This window comes from Rattus norvegicus, chromosome 9 (assembly GCF_021556685.1).
Source record: "Rattus norvegicus strain SHRSP/BbbUtx chromosome 9, alternate assembly SHRSP_T2T, whole genome shotgun sequence".
Classification (NCBI taxonomy): Eukaryota; Metazoa; Chordata; class Mammalia; order Rodentia; family Muridae; genus Rattus; species Rattus norvegicus.
Window position 1 is genome coordinate 22868312 of NC_141542.1, and position 15727 is coordinate 22884038.

Here is a 15727-nt window from a genome sequence, read left to right on the forward strand (position 1 = left end):
GAGATATGTGTCAGCCCGAGATCTCGAAAATAAAACTGCCTCTTGCTGATTACATCAAGACTGGCTTCTCGTGTTTCCTGGGGGTACCCCAACCCGTGACTGGAGCGAGAGTCTCCCCAAAATCTGGGGGTCTTTCACCACCAGGCTCTCCTCCTTGAAAACTACTTATTTCCTGAGTCTCACACGATCCCTGTAAAGAAAATGGGCTCTGGGCTTTTGCTTCATCCCTCAAAGCCCTGCTCTAGTCTAAAGAGGGGCTCCCACATAGCACCCTCCATACATAATGGCATGTAGTGCTCTGCTGTGTGATCAACCTATCTCCCTTAATGAAGTGCAGATTCTCAAAGAGCAGGAGCATTTGCTTTCCAAACATGCAGTTTCTTGAAAAGGGGCTATCTCCACAGAAAGCCTTGTAAACCATCACATGAATGAACACTTGGATGAGACCTAGGTCAGGACATGGATCAGTCAATAGACAGTTACATTGGTTTGTCTATGTTTATGGTAAGACCTGAGGACAACCTGACCCTGAGGCCTAACCCTACCTGCTGTTGAGTGGCACTGGGGTCACAGATGTTCATTCCAGCCTATTCACAGAGCCTCTTTGTCTCCACAGAGGATGCTGGCAGTTCAGTCTGCTCCACCAGCAGTTCTCTCTTCTCATTCAGCAAAATCTGTATATTGTTCTTCAATTGAGCTTGTTCACGCAGGAGCTGGGAGTGCCTGATGCTGAACCACAAACAAAAAATGGTAAATCCCAGCCAGCTTCTATTTGCCTGTCACTCCTGCAAGTACAATCATCCCTTCAAGGGTCCTCATCCTCAGAAATCCCCAGAATAGAGCCACACTATACAGGTTAGCACCAATTAGAGGAGGTCAAATCCAGAATCCACATTCCACATAAATCAAAGTACTTCTGAAAATCCTGACACTAAGATGGTTTATATAAATCAAGGAAGAAGAGATGGTCCATAAGGGAGCTCGTATGTCCATGGTATGATGAAACCATCTTCACGTTGTGGGGAAAGCCCCTCTGAGGGGGAGTTGAAGACCCAATAGCTATACAATCTTTCCATGTGTTTCTCATGGATCACAGATCTTTAAATCTCCTGTCAGAGTCCTAGAGATTCAGAGTTGATTGCTATTCCCATCATGGTGCAAACCTTTTCTATCTAGAGGAACTTTAACTGGGAAAATAACAATTGGAGGGTCTTCTACACCCCTCACATGTACGACAACTGAGTCCAAGAGCTACAAATCTAAGACCCTTGCCAGGAGGCAGCCTTCTTGTTAAGAGTCAGACACTACAGAACCAGAGCCCTGACTTTTGTTCAAAGTCATACAGGACAGAAGCATTCCCTGCCTAGTGCTGGGTTCTCATCTCTGTCAGCGACTCACCGGTAGGAACTGTTCACTTGTATGAGCTCCGTGTACCTCTCCATGGCATCACTTATTGAGTTGGTCATCATTTGCATAGCCATCATTCTCATCTCATGTTCAGATTGAAGGACTGGCAATTCGACATGCAGCCTGGGTAAGGTCATGGCCAAAGGAACAAATAATGATTTGAACACACGATTTCAGAATTAGGTGAAATGTAAATAAAAATATATAATAAAAAATTTCAAATTCAAGGAATGGTGGAAGGGAAGAAAATGGCAAACTCAAAAACCAGACCAAAACCCAACAGTGAGACTCAATCCACAGAAAATATTTCTATGTAAATAAGAAAACATTTGTTTTGAAATAAGGACTCCTTGGAATCCTGAGAGATATGGTTCTGCAAAGACTCAATATAGGAGGGGCAGAGCCTGAGAGCTGCCTGTTTGGGAATAACAACTGTCAAGACCACAGTGACCATTTCTAGGTCACAATAAACAATCCCTGGATAGTTAAAAACATAAAAAACTAAAGATCAAAGCAGGTGAAACAAATTAGGTGAAATCAGACTGTTCTCTCTATTACTTAACCTCAGTATGTTCCACATACTTGCTCCTTCAAAGTATTTGTACTGGTTAAGTTTATTATCCTGGGCACAGGAAAAGAGAGTCACGGTACCAGTTGGAGGGACCTGACCTTCAAGAGCTGGCCAGGTGAGCATGATGGAATTGACTAGTTCAGGAAGAAGATTCCTCCAGTCTGTGCCATAGCTTTGAGCCCAAGAGAAAGCTGTGATGACATTTCTCTTGTTTTGAAAGCAGGTATACTCAATCCTTGGTTTCTATCGTTACATGAATTCCCAGAGGGCATAACTAAGTTTGACAGGGAAGAGGATTTATAGCACCTCCTCCCCTCAGGAGAGTCCTGTGTGCCACCAAGGTATACAGAAGGAGCAAAGTGCTGTGTTGATCAATGTGGGCCTCCATGTACTCATCACTATCATGACCTGCAAACTGTTGATCAAACAAATCCTCAGACCCCATCAAAGGTCCCAGACCTCCTGATCCTGAGTAAAACACCACATATACTTCCACATACATACATACCAACCCATATCCAAACACATTTAGAATGCCAACTACATGCATGGAGGTGCCATAGAATTAGTGTATAATGAACAAAATCAGAGGAAAGAGTGATGACGTGCAGGCATTTCATTCACACACACAGTTGCAGCAAGTGTGACAAGGTCCTTCTAGCTGTTGACAGAACCAACGCTAATCCAAGAGGTTCAGGGTCAAGTACAAAAGAGGTTGACCCTAAACACACAGCACCTAGCTCATCTCACAAGCAAATGCCTGCCAAATCTCCTTAAAATCCAGGATCAGAGGTGAAACTCTCTCATGCTATGAGTAAATCTTGAGGTAGCAGAGAGAGAGCACAAGACAGTGAACAGGTTACTGGGCATAATGACTACCTGTGGTCCCACTCATCATAGATATAAAGATCCAGGATTTGATAAAGTTCATCCCTCTCGAATTGACACTTCTGGATTTCAAATTTGAGTTCCTCCAGTTCCTTTAGACACTCCTCTTGCTTACTGATGACATTTTGGGATGATGCCTTCCTACCAAAACCTGTAGACAGATAAACCCAAGTGAATTTGCATATTTGAACCAATGGGCAGAATAGATCATTCTGAATCCGAAAAGGAGGTTGAGGAAGGGGAAATGGTAGAGACTGGGTGAATCCGTGAAAGAGCAGAAAAGCTTTCTTAAAGGTTGATTCTTAAGCTATGTCCCTGTTCCCAACCTCTAATGCCATACACGTGCCACACTCACTATTACACAACCCGCGGCACTGAAAGTTATAATCTGACTGAGACATAAACATCTGCGACATTGTTATATCAGATGTGGTGCAGATAATCCTGGAGTTCATAATGACTTCATAATGTTTGGCACCATCAAGCTCTAATCAAGTGTGGTCCAGCCCAAAGTGTCTGAGAACTCAATTCATGACTAGGGGTGCATCCTTCCTTGTTCTCGCCATCAAGACTTCTGTAACGTACAGTAATCTAGAGGATGAAGTTCTTCAACTCCCAAACATGGATGGTCACATTGTTAATCTCACAGTGCCTCCTCCTGCCAAGCATTGACACTCATAGTTAAAAAGCTTCAAGAAACGAAACTGAAGTCTTAAAACTTTATGGCTTTCTCTCAAATTAAAGATCAGGAACTCCTGACTCTTGGTTTGCCTTTGAAAAATCCCAAGGCTCCTGCTTGTAAGGCCTAGTCTTAGAAGGCACATCTCAAACCTACCTCCTTGAGGATGTTCCCCAACTCTGCCCAGGACTCACCAAGCCTTCCCCAGAATGATTTCCTCCTTCCTGTTTCACTAGAGAGGGGGTCAGCTTCCCTTTGACCTGGTGCGGTCTCTCCTTGATCAACACTTTCCTTCCAAAATAGCCTGAGCAGCTGGCGAAACATGCCTGCCTGTGAACCCAAAGGGAACTGAAGTAATATCTCAAAGGCAGTTGGTGTCACCACAACACTGGTGACATCACAGAAGATTCTAGGGATCTCTTAGATACAATAGAGTGTCCAGTGAACGGCTTACTGGTGATGTCACTGGAAAATTCTATGGCTTACCTACTAACCAGCTCTCCCCACACTGATGAATTTCTGTGGGGACCCTTTCCTCCAGTCTCCCATGTGTCACTGGGAATACCATTTGGCAACCTCTATTTCAAAGCTAGATATGTCTCTCTGCTTCATTAGAAGTCAACAATGCTTTTGCTGTGGAGGGTTTCTTACAACCCTGAATTGGAGAACAGATTTTTCTTAGCACCCAAATCTCTAGGGACCAAGGAGGAGGGAGATTTTTCTTAAAAGTAAATCTACTACTCGAGACAATGCATGTGACATGTATTTCGATTTCTAAGCTTTTCCCTTTTTCTGGAGGCCAATATATTTCTTCTATACCTCTGAGTGTATAAAACCTGGAAATATTTGCTTACTGTGCAGTCCTTGAAAGCCGACATTGTTTCCATTTACATATCCATGTATTTCACAAAATCAATGGTCTATAATCCTATTTTTTTGCAATAAAAACTCCTTTTCCTTGGGAACATAGGGATCAACTACAGGGCATATATAAAACAATAAATTTCTGTCTGTTTTATATATTATGTAGGACATCCTCCCTTTCTCAAATATAACAAGACAATTAAATTGGACATCTGTGAGAAAATGTCAACCTGGACCTTGTGTTACTACATTGGAACTATATAACCATCACTTCTCCAATATCCTTCTCCGTGAATAGACAATTCTAGGCATGAGAATATTGGGGACTACAACATGATCTTTTACTTGTAGCAAACATAAGAATCAGGAGGACGGGAAGGGAGTAGAATGGCCTGAGTTCAGGTTGGCCTCAATTTTAATGGGTCCATAAGTTCAGGAGGGAGTCTATTTGGCATTGTGATATATGGATTCTGTCTTCTTATCATAGGTGTTATAATAATTCAACATGAATGTGTGCTATAATGCCAGCCCACCTCAGAGATGTAAGAGTGAAAATCATGTCTGACCTTTCTGGGAAGAACTCTGCCTTTTACTACCATCTAGAATTATACAACATCACTATATAAAGCTCAGAAGAGAGGGGTGCAGATGTGCACGCCTTAGAAGTTGAGGATCTTTTCTTTTGATTAAGCCACTTGTTTTTCCTATGTAATTTTTCCCTTGCTCTTTTACTAATGGTGGCTGACTTCTTTCCTGGCCTGAGGTAAACTGGAGTCCAATCTTTTGGATTACCGAACCTTCTATTTTTGAGATGACAGTCCCACCAAGGGTCCTACTGCATACAGAAGGTATGAATAAGTCTCAGGGGCTGGAGTAAGTTAAAAACATCTGTGACAACAAAGAACTGATTAAGAAAACAAGAGACCAGCTGCTCATCAAGATCACAGTTGTATGAGATTAAGAAAATGTGAATAGGGCATCGGGTGAAAGATAAATTAATTAGGAGGTCATAGGCCTAGAAGGGTTATCCTTTGATCTCAGTGGAGCTGCCATTCTTTCTGCCATTCCTCGCCCTTTGCCACAGGACCAGAGACTTCCCCATACAAATGGCTGGCCTTGCCAAAGACCTGGCAGGGCTTCTCCCTGTAGAATAGGACATGTAGAGTCCTTGACGACTCACCAAGAGGTCTCCTCCACACAGGTTCCTTGTTGTCAAAGGGAAATGTTCCTGCAGAATCCTGCCATGGCAGCAGGAATTTCAACCTGGCTGCTCTTGGTCCAGCTCACTGGGTGCAGGCCTGAGGCCCAGGAGTATCTGGGGAAAGAAGCAGCACGCACTACCTCACAGCTCTCTCTTTGTTGGATGCAACTGCTAGGACTGTGATAGGATTTTTGTTTCCTTTGTGTTTATTAGAAATACCTACAAAGCTGATTAAAGTTGTAACATGCCTTCATACCCAGCATGCAGAATGTTTCTACATCGTTGTTGTTCCTGTTTTATGTTTGGATTTTGTTCTTTAATCCCCTCAGGAAATTTCCCTGTGCTTAGAATGTTCAGCACATGCTCGGGAGGGATCGATTATTCAAGTTTCGGCAAAGCTTTTGTTCTCACCATCACTCCACAGATGATGCCATTACTTACTTTGAAATAAGAAAACAGTCATAGAGAAGTAAATTAACCTGTAAGCTATCACAGAAGAAACACATCATGATTGTGGAATGGCACCCCAGTATTTTTTATTTCCTAAGTTATTTTTATTTTAAACTTTTTTATTGGATTTTTTGGGGTACATTTCATCTTTTTTAAATCCTTAAAGGTATCTTTTATTCCTCTCCTCCCATTTACAAGGTGGAATTTCACCTGTGATTGTTAGTCCAGATAGTTTGGTCAATGGCTTAGATATCACCCTTGCCTAGTTCCTTGGCATAAGCTGAGTTAGAAGCAGACTCAAAGGTTCAGGACCAACAAATAATGAATTCCACTACATCTGGATACCTAGACTCACAGCCAGGAAGGGACTGGATGTGCATTCACTACTTAAAAAAAAGATGCAGTTCATTAACATGTAAAAAATTTCTCAAGTATATTAAAGTATTTACCATGGTCATACAGTTTTTCAAATACCTGGCATTCATCTTTTTCCAAAACCTAAAATTTCTTTCTTATTCACATTTTTTGATTATTTTTTGGTATTACTATCATGTTTTCAATTTCAGTTTTTTTAATAGATATATATGTTTTATTTAAACGTTATTCCCTTTCCCAGCTTTTGGTCCATAATCCCCCTGCCGTGCCCTCTCCCATATGTATGGTCCCCCAATCCATGCCACTTAGAAACCCCTTCCCGGACATTTCCCTGCACTCAGGGTCCAACCTTGTTAAGAACAAGGGCTTCCCCTTCCACAGGTGCCCCAACAAGGATATTCTCTCCTACATAAGCAGTTTAACCCCTGGATCAGTCCATGTATAGTCTTTTGCTAGTGGTTTATTTGGTTGGCATTGCTGTTCATATGGGGTTGCAAGCCCTTCAGCTCTTTGAATCCTTCTTCTAATTCCCATAAATGGCGTCCTGTTCTCAGTTCAGTAGTTTACTGCTAGCACTGACCTCTTTATTTGACATGCCCTGGATGTGTCTCTCAGGGGAGATGTATATCCGGTCCCTTTCAGTAAGCACTTTTTAGCTTCATCAATCTTACCTAGTTTTGGTGGCTGTATACATATGGGCCACATGTGGGGCAGACTCTGAATGGCTGTTCCTTCCGTCTCTGCTTTCGATTTGGCCTCCATTTCGCCTCCTATGGTATTTTTGTTCCCCATTTTAAGAAGGAGTGGGAGCATCTGCACTTTGGTCATCCTTCTTCTTGAGTTTCCTGAGATCTGTAGATTGCATCTTGGGTAATTTGAGGTTTTGGTCAATATCCACTTATCAATGAGTGCATACTATCAACGAGGGGTGCTGAGAATCTGGAAGAGAATGAGGGACAAGAAATGTGAAGAAGGACTCCAAGATAAGAGTCTGATTAAGGCGACAATTTTATTTTTCCCCAAGGCTGAATTTGTACCATAAAATGGGTAACAGAGAGAGGGGGAAGTAATATACATTTACCCACGCCAAGGACACAATATTCGTGTGGTCAGGGAATCGGCTATGTTGACAGGTTGTCAGAAAGGTCACAGGGTGGTCATATCTATAAGTCAGCAGGATGTTGGTTTTTCAGAAAGGTTACAGGTCATGACATTGGGTATCTTAACGTCACACGTTATCATATGATTATTCATCTTGACCACCACATTTGTATTAGTCTTCTGCAGCTGGCTGGGGATTTTCCATGAACCCAGTCATACTTAATGCTAACCATAATAATAACATCAATAATGGAGGGCTTCAAGGCCATCGCTCCCAACAGAATACCAAGTGTGTTTTTCTGTGATTAGATTGCCTCACTGTGGATGATATTTTCTAGTTCTTTCCATTTGCCTATGAATTGAATATAGTCATTGTTTTTGATAGCTGAGTGGTACTCCATTGTGTAGATGTACCACATTTTTCAAATCCATTCCTCTGTTGAAGGGCATCTGGGTTCATTCCAGCTTCTGGCTATTATGAATAAGGCTGCTATGAACATAGTGGATCATATGTGTTGTTGTATGTTGGAGCTTCTTTTGGGTATATACCCAGGACAGTTATAGCTGTGTGCTCAGGTAGTGGAATGTCCAATTTTCTGAGGAACCTTCAGACTGATTTCCAGAGTGCTTGTACCAGTTTGCAATCCCAGCAACAATGGACGAGTGTTTCTCTTTCTCCATGTCCTCCCCAGCCTCTGTTGTCACCTGAGTTTTTGATCTTAGCCATCCTGACTGGTGTGAGGTGGATTCTTAGGGTTGTTTTGATTTGCATTTCCCTGATGACTAAGGATGTTGAGCCTTTCTTTATGTGCTTTTCAGCTATTCGATATTCCTCAGCTGAGAATGTTTTCTTTAGCTCCGTACCCCATTTATTAACAGGGTTGTTTGGCTCTCTGTACTCTAACTTCTTGTGTTTTGTGTATACTTTGGATATTAGCCCTCCATCAGATGCAGGATTGGTAAAGATTCTTTCCCAATGTGTTGGTTGCCTTTTTGTCCTAATGACACTGTCCTTTGCCTTACAGAAGCTTTTCAGTTCTATGAGGTTCCCCGATTTGTCGATTCTTGATCTTAAAGCATAAGCCATTGGTATTTTGTTTAGGACATTTTCCTTAGTGCTCATGTCTTCGAGACTCTTCCCTACTTTTTTTCTATTAATTTTAGTGTATCTGGTTTGATGTGGAGGCCCTTGATCCACTTGGACTTAAGCCTTGTACAGGGTAATAAGAATGGGTCAACTTGCATGCTTCTACCTGTTGACCTCCAGTTCAACTATTTGTTAAAACTGCTATCTTTCTTCCATTGGATGTTTTACCTCCGTTGTCAAAGATCAAATGACCATAGGTGTGTGGGTTCTTTTCTGTGTCTTCAATTATGTTCCACTGATCTGCCTGTCTGTATGCCAATACCATACAGACTATGCTCTGTAATACTGCTTGAGGTCAGAGATGGTGATTCCCCCAGAAGGTCTTTTATTGTTGAGTATAGTTTTGCTATCCTGGGTTTTATGGTATACCAAATGACGGCAAATTGCACTTTCTACCTTTATAAAGAATTGAGTAGGAATATTGTTGGTGATGGCATTGAATCTGTAGATTGCTTTTGGCAAAATGGCCATTTTTTTACCATATTCATCCTGCCAATATATGAGCATGGGAGATCTTTCAATCTTCTGAGACCTTCTTCAATTTCTTCAGAGATTTGAAGTTCTTGTCATACAGATTTTTTACTTGCTTGGTTCAAGTAACAGCAAGTTATTTTATATTATTTGGGACTGTTGTGAAGGGTGTCATTTCCCTAATTTCTTTCTCAGCCTGTTTACCCTTTGAGTAGAGGAAGGCTACTGAATTGTTTGGGTGAATTTTATACTCGGACAGTTTGCTGAAGTTGTTGATCAGGTTAAGTAGTTCTCTGGTAGAATTTTGGTGTTGCTTAAGTAGACTATCATATCACCTTCAAATATTAGTGTTTTGACTTCATCCCTTCTAATTTTTTCCCTTTGACCTACTTTCATTGTTTGATTGCTATGGCTAGGACGTTAAGTACCATATTGTACTTAAGTAGGGAAAGAGTGGGCAGCCTTGTCTAGTCCCTGATTTTAGTGGGATTCCTTTAATATTCTAAGTTTAGTTTGATGTTAGGTACAGGTTTGATGTATTTTGCATTTTCCTATATTTAGATTCAGGCCTTCAATTCCTGACCTTTCCAGGACTTTATTAATGAAAGGGTAATGAATTTTATCAAATGATTTCTCAGCATCTAATGAAATGATCATGTGGTTTTGACTTTGTTTATATGATGAATTTCGTTGATGGACTTCCGTATATTAAACCATCCCTGCATCCTTGCCATGAGGCCTACTTGACCATGATGGATGATTGTTTGGATGTGTTCTTGGATTCAGTTTGCAAGAATTTTATTGAGCATTTTTGATCAATATTCATAAATCAAAGAGGTCTGAATTTCTCTATCTTTGTTGTATCTTTGTGTGGTTTAGGTATAAGAGTAATTGTGGCTTCATAGAGGGAGTTTGGTAGTGCTCTGTCTGTTTCTATTTTGCGTAATAGTTTGGACAGTATTGGTATGAAGTCTTCTATGAAGGTCTGATAGAATTCTGCACTAAATCCATCTGGTCCTGGGCTCTTTTTGGATGGGAGATGTTTAATAGCAGTTTCTATGTCTTTATGAGTTATGGGGTTGTTTCGATGGTTTATTTGTTCCTGATTTAACTGTGGTACCTGGTATCTGTATAGAAAATTGTCCATTTCCTCCACATTTTCCAGTTTTGTTGAATATATGCTTTTGTAGTAGGATCTGATGATCTTTTTAATTTCTTCAGATTTTGTTGTTATGTCTCCCTTTTATTTCTGATTTTATTAATTTGGATACACTCTCTGTGACCTCTGGTTAATATGGCTAAGTGTTTATGTATCTTGTTGATTTTCTCAAAGAACAAGCTCCTGGGTTTGCTGATTCTTTTGATACTCGGTTTTGGTTCTTCTTGTTTGATTTCAGCCCTGTGTTTGATTATTTCCTGCCTTCTTCTCCTCTAGGGTTTATTTAATTTTTTCTAGAGCTTTTAGGTGTGCTGTCAAGCTGCTGACAAATGCTCTCTCCTGTTTCTTTTTGCAGGCATACAGAGCTATGAGTTTTCCTCTTAGCGCTGCTTTTATTGTGTCCCATAAGTTTGGGTATGTTGTATCTTCATTTTCATTAAATTCTAAGAAGTCTTTAATTTCTTTCTTATGTCTCCAATGACCAAGTTGTCATTGACTTCAACTTCCATGTATATGTGGGCTTTCTGTCTTATTTGTTGTTACTGATCAGCAGCCTTAGTCCGTGGTTTTTTGATAGGATGCATGGGATTATTTCTATCTTCCTGTATCTGTTGAGGCCGGTTTTGTGACCGATTATATGGTCAATTTTGGGGAAGGTACAATGGGATGCTGAGAAGAAGGTATATCCTTTGGTTTTAGGGTGGAGTGTTCTATAAATATATGTTAAATCCATTTGTTTCATAACCTGTTAGTCTTTCTGTGTCTCTGTTTAATTTCTGATTCCCTGATCTGTCCATTGATGAAAGTGGTCTGTTTAAGTCTCCTAATATTATTGTTTGTGGTGTAATGCATGATTTTTTTGAGCTGTAGAAAGGTTTCTTATTGTTTAGGGACACAACTGCTATATACTTGACAAATATAGCAATCAGCCAGAATAGAAAGCATGTGACTGTTGGCCACATGAGGATGAGTTTCTTTCAAAGATCATCATGATTTTTGGTAAGATCTTCCCTGTAATTGGTGACATGGCTTCTCACAAACATGGTCCTGTTGTCTAGAATCTCCTCCTTGGTCAGCATCTCATCCTTGTTTTTATCTGACTCATACACCAGATGCTGGGCCTCAGCCTGTGCATGGTCATAGTCCTGAGGGAGGATCCAATGGTGAATCTCATCCTAATCCAGTTTCCCATCCTTGTTCAGATCTGGGAAATCATTGAACTGCTCCCCAGACAAAACCCAGTCGGTCTCAGGGCAATTGTCCTCGTGAGAAAAAGATGTCCACAATGTACTCATACTAGTCCACAAAACCATCCCCGTTCTTGTCGATATTCTCCAGCGTTTCCAGAACTACAATCTCCTTCATATGTTCTAAATCCTCTTAGTGCAGAAAAGCAATGAACCCGTCCTGAGTAGCTGTCAGGTCACTGTCAAGGCCTTAAACCTCCTCTCATCTCGTGGAGGCAACTTTTTAAAGTTGTGATGAGCAGAGCTATCTTGGAAGTGAACAAGGTTTCCCAGGTAGTAGCCATAGGTAGCCTGCTTGTATTCTTCCCAGGAGATTTTTCATCTATGTCCCTATCATAATCCTTCCAGAGTTTAGCCACATTTTGGTTGATGTATCTTTTCTGTACCTGTTTGATCCAAACTTTCAGGTCTTCAGTAGTAACAAGGCTGCCTTCATCACTGTCAATTGGATCAACAATTTTCCCCAGCCTCTCCTGCTCTCGTCCAGGATTAGCTATCACAGGTCTTGGAGTCCTCCTTGCCCAGGAAGACCTCATGATCTTACAGGAAGCTGTGCTTATTCTCTGGTGGCCACTCGCCCTGCTCTGAATCAGGACAAACCATGTGCTCCTTGCTCATCATGCTCTTGGCATGAATGCCAGGACCAGTGCCAGCAGCAGCCCAAGGAGAGTTCCAGGCTGACACCATGCACCACAGTCACGATCAAAGGGAGGCAGCAGGGAAGTAGGGGCTCAGAGCAGCTTATCCGCGCTCCCTTCCCCAGAGAGGGCTTTTGTTACATTTCAAACGTTATCCGTTTTCCTGGTTTCCACAAAACCCCTTATAAAACCCCCTCCCCCTTCTACTGTGAGGGTGTTACCACACCCATCCAAACACCCAGGCCTTTCTGCCTCCCTGTTCTGGTTTCCTCTACACTGGGGCATCAAGCCTTGACAAAACCAAGGGTTTCTCCTCCCATTTGTGCCCAAGAAGGCCATCCTCTTCAACATATGCAGCTGTAGCCATGGGTCTGTCCATGTGTACTCTTTGGATGGTGGTTTCGGTCCTGGGAGCTCTGGGTGTTTCATAGTGTTGTACTTATGGGACTGTAAACCCCTTCAGCTCCCTCAATCCTTTCTCTTACTCCTCCATTGGGGACCCTGCTTTCAGCTGAATGGTTGGCTGCAAGTATCTGCCTCTGTATTTGTCATGCTCTTTACCCCACTCTTTTGAGCAGATCACCACAGAGCAACGAAGATGTATTGTCTTGGCCTGATGATGTACAGACAAATAGATGCTTTCTTAATTCTTATGATGGTTCTATAAGAATTCCTAAAAGAGATTAGTAATTTTAAGCTCCTTTATAATGGGACAGCTATTATGTTTTCTCTGGTAATCAAAATTGCATTGAGAACTCTTCCTTCTTAAACTTTCACGAGTGAATTGCTTCTGCAATACCCAGCAGGCATCTACAAATTAGAACCCATTCTAAGAGGGTATAAACCAATTAACAAAAGTTCATTAAAAGAGAACTAATGATTTACTATAGGTGCAAGGACTGAACGTAAATAATTGACTGGATTTGCCTATAGGCAATTTCACTTATTCTTTTCTCATAAAAATTACAGCTTTTAACTCTCCATGAACATGCAGAGCCAGTGACAGATGGTGACAGTTTATCCTGATGATTACTCTTCATGGATATGCATGTAAACATTCTCTGTCGTAAACTGATTATCCAACTTATGATTTGAATTCCTGTGCAAACTTGTGGTGACTTTTCACCATGTGATGCTGTGTTCAGAAAGATATACAAATGCTGAGGACAAAGAGAGAGAAAGCTTTTTAGACAGAACTGAACTGAAGAGAACAGAACTCAAGAAGAACTTAGAAGTAAAGGCATAGCGTTGAGAGTAAGGCATTGAGAGTAAGGAAATTATTGTGTCATAAGAGCAAGAGGAAAGGAGATAAGAAGAAGAGAGCAAGGAGAACCTTATAAGTCAAACTTTATGGAGGCAAACCTTTGTAGAAATTCTAGGAAAACGGAAGAACTTATAAATAAAGGTTAAAATCACTACTCTTCAGTCTTCAGCCTGGCTCACAGGCTAGCCTGTGCTCTTCAGTCAGGCTCACTGGCTAGCCTCTGCTCGTCAGTCAGGCTCACTGTCTAGCCCGTGCTCTTCAGCCTGGCTCACTGGCTAGCCTCTGCTCTTCGGTCAGACTCACTGGCTAGCCTCTGCTCTTCAGTCAGAGTCACTGGATAGCCTCTGCTCTTCAGCCTGTCTCACTGGCTAACCTGTGCTCTTCAGTCAGGCTCACTGGCTACCCTCTGTTCTTCAGTCAGTCTCACTGGCTAGCCTCTGCTCTTCAGTCAGGCTCACTGGCTAGCCTGTGCTCTTCAGTCAGGCTCACTGTCTACCCTGCGCTCTTCAGTCAGGTTCCCTGACTAGCCTCTGCTCTTCAGTCAGGCTCACTGGCTAGCCTCTGCTCTTCAGCCTGGCTCACTGGCTAGCCTCTGCTCTTCAGTCAGACTCACAGGCTAGCCTGTGCTCTTCAGCCTGGCTCACTGCCTAGACTCTGCTTTTCAGCTGGGCTCACTGGCTAGCCTCTGCTCTTCAGTCAGGCTCACTGGCTAGCCTCTGCTCTTCAGCTAGGCTCACTGGCTAGCCTCTGCTCTTCAGCTTGGCTCACTGGCTAGCCTCTGCTCTTCAGTCAGGTTCACTGTCTAGCCTCTGCTATTCAGTTAGGCTCACTGGCTAGACTCTGCTTCTCAGCTGGGCTCACTGGCCTATGGATACCTAGCACATCGCTTAACCATCTGCTCATGACTGCCTGACCACACCGACCACCTGACCCGTCGCCCTGACTTCTTAAAGTCATTCTCTAGAAAGAGCACAAGAAACCAAAGAGAAACACCACAGCAAACTTTTCCCATGGCCTCTGCTTTAACCTTAAGGGCTTTCATTATTTCTTTAAAAGAGTGAAATATAATTTCGGCTATTCATATGGCCAAGAGAGCTGTGCAGTAGTCATTGCTTTAGGGAATTTGGTGCTAAATCAAAAGATTCCTTTATTCTATTACGATGTTATCTGTATGCTGTAAGATGTATGTTTGAAAACACAACACCAAATTCCTAAAATCTAGATGTTTTAAGACATCAGCTCATGGAGAAACATAACTGCTTCCTATCTAGCCTGGGCTTTTTTGCTATACTGCAGGTACAATCTATTTTCCACACTACTTCCATGATTTTCAAGAATGATTAAGAGAAAAATAAGTTGAACATAATGGCCAGAAAGGGGGTTCTGTCAAGTTGTCTTATGTGGGACAAGATACCAAAGTATGATGGTAAACCTAAAACCACCTGTTCCCAAAACTAACAGAACTTACAGAAAATACATACTTTCTTATCATTCCTCCTCCCCAATGATCAGTGATTTAATGAGCACCGACTACGATCCTAGCACTGTGCATCTAAGTGTGTAATGGTGAATAAAAAACTTAATAAAAAGCCTCATTAAGGAATAAAGAAAAATGAAATATAACTTTGAAACTCAGAATTCAATATAAGCAAAACCACCACCATTTCTTCAACTGGTGATTTCTGAAAACTTCATCATTTTTTCCATGGGCTTCTATAGTAATGATACTGAGTCTTGATTTGGTAAATCACAAAAAGCAAGTCACACTTCTTTCTTGGCTCCCACAACTGTCAAAGGGAACAACACTGTTGCTGTCCATTGTGCTTCCCTATCAATCCTTTTATGGATGGTAATGAATTCCAGTCTTTTTAATGTGAAAACAGGCCACCACTTGAGGGGAAAGGTTATTACAATTACCCAAACCGGTATATTCTCTAAAATTTTCACATAGCATTTTACTGATATCACAATGTAAATTCACCACAAATATTTAACCAATGAAAATATTGAATAGCTCTGCAAATAGGAGCGATAATCATATATACTTGAAAACAACTATTATGGAAACAAACGACGTAATAGGAGAAAAGTTACATCACTAAAAGCTACACAAGCAGCAAAAAAGACACTACATTTCTTGGTTTAAAAGTTAGATGAGGGGCTGGGGATTTAGCTCAGTGGTAGAGCGCTTACCTAGGAAGCGCAAGGCCCGGGGTTCGGTCCCCAGCTCCGAAAAAAAGAACCAAAAAAAAAAAAAAGTTAGAT

The 15727-nt window shown here is 41.6% G+C and overlaps 1 protein-coding gene across 2 annotated transcripts in view; it reads right to left on the bottom strand.

The window, feature by feature from the left end:
• Nucleotides 1–15727, bottom strand: part of Spetex2gl1 (Spetex-2G protein like 1) — a 92937-nt gene that overhangs the window by 13214 nt on the left and 63996 nt on the right. The window contains exons 1-4 of one of the 2 annotated variants that reach the window (XM_087564399.1): nucleotides 3740–3908; nucleotides 2858–3017; nucleotides 1399–1530; nucleotides 546–729 (exon numbers count right to left, since the gene is read on the bottom strand). In XM_087564399.1, the coding sequence (XP_087420525.1) occupies nucleotides 588–729; nucleotides 1399–1530; nucleotides 2858–3017; nucleotides 3740–3869 (564 nt within the window). In that variant the 5' untranslated portion in view covers nucleotides 3870–3908 and the 3' untranslated portion in view covers nucleotides 546–587. 2 annotated transcript variants of the gene reach the window in all.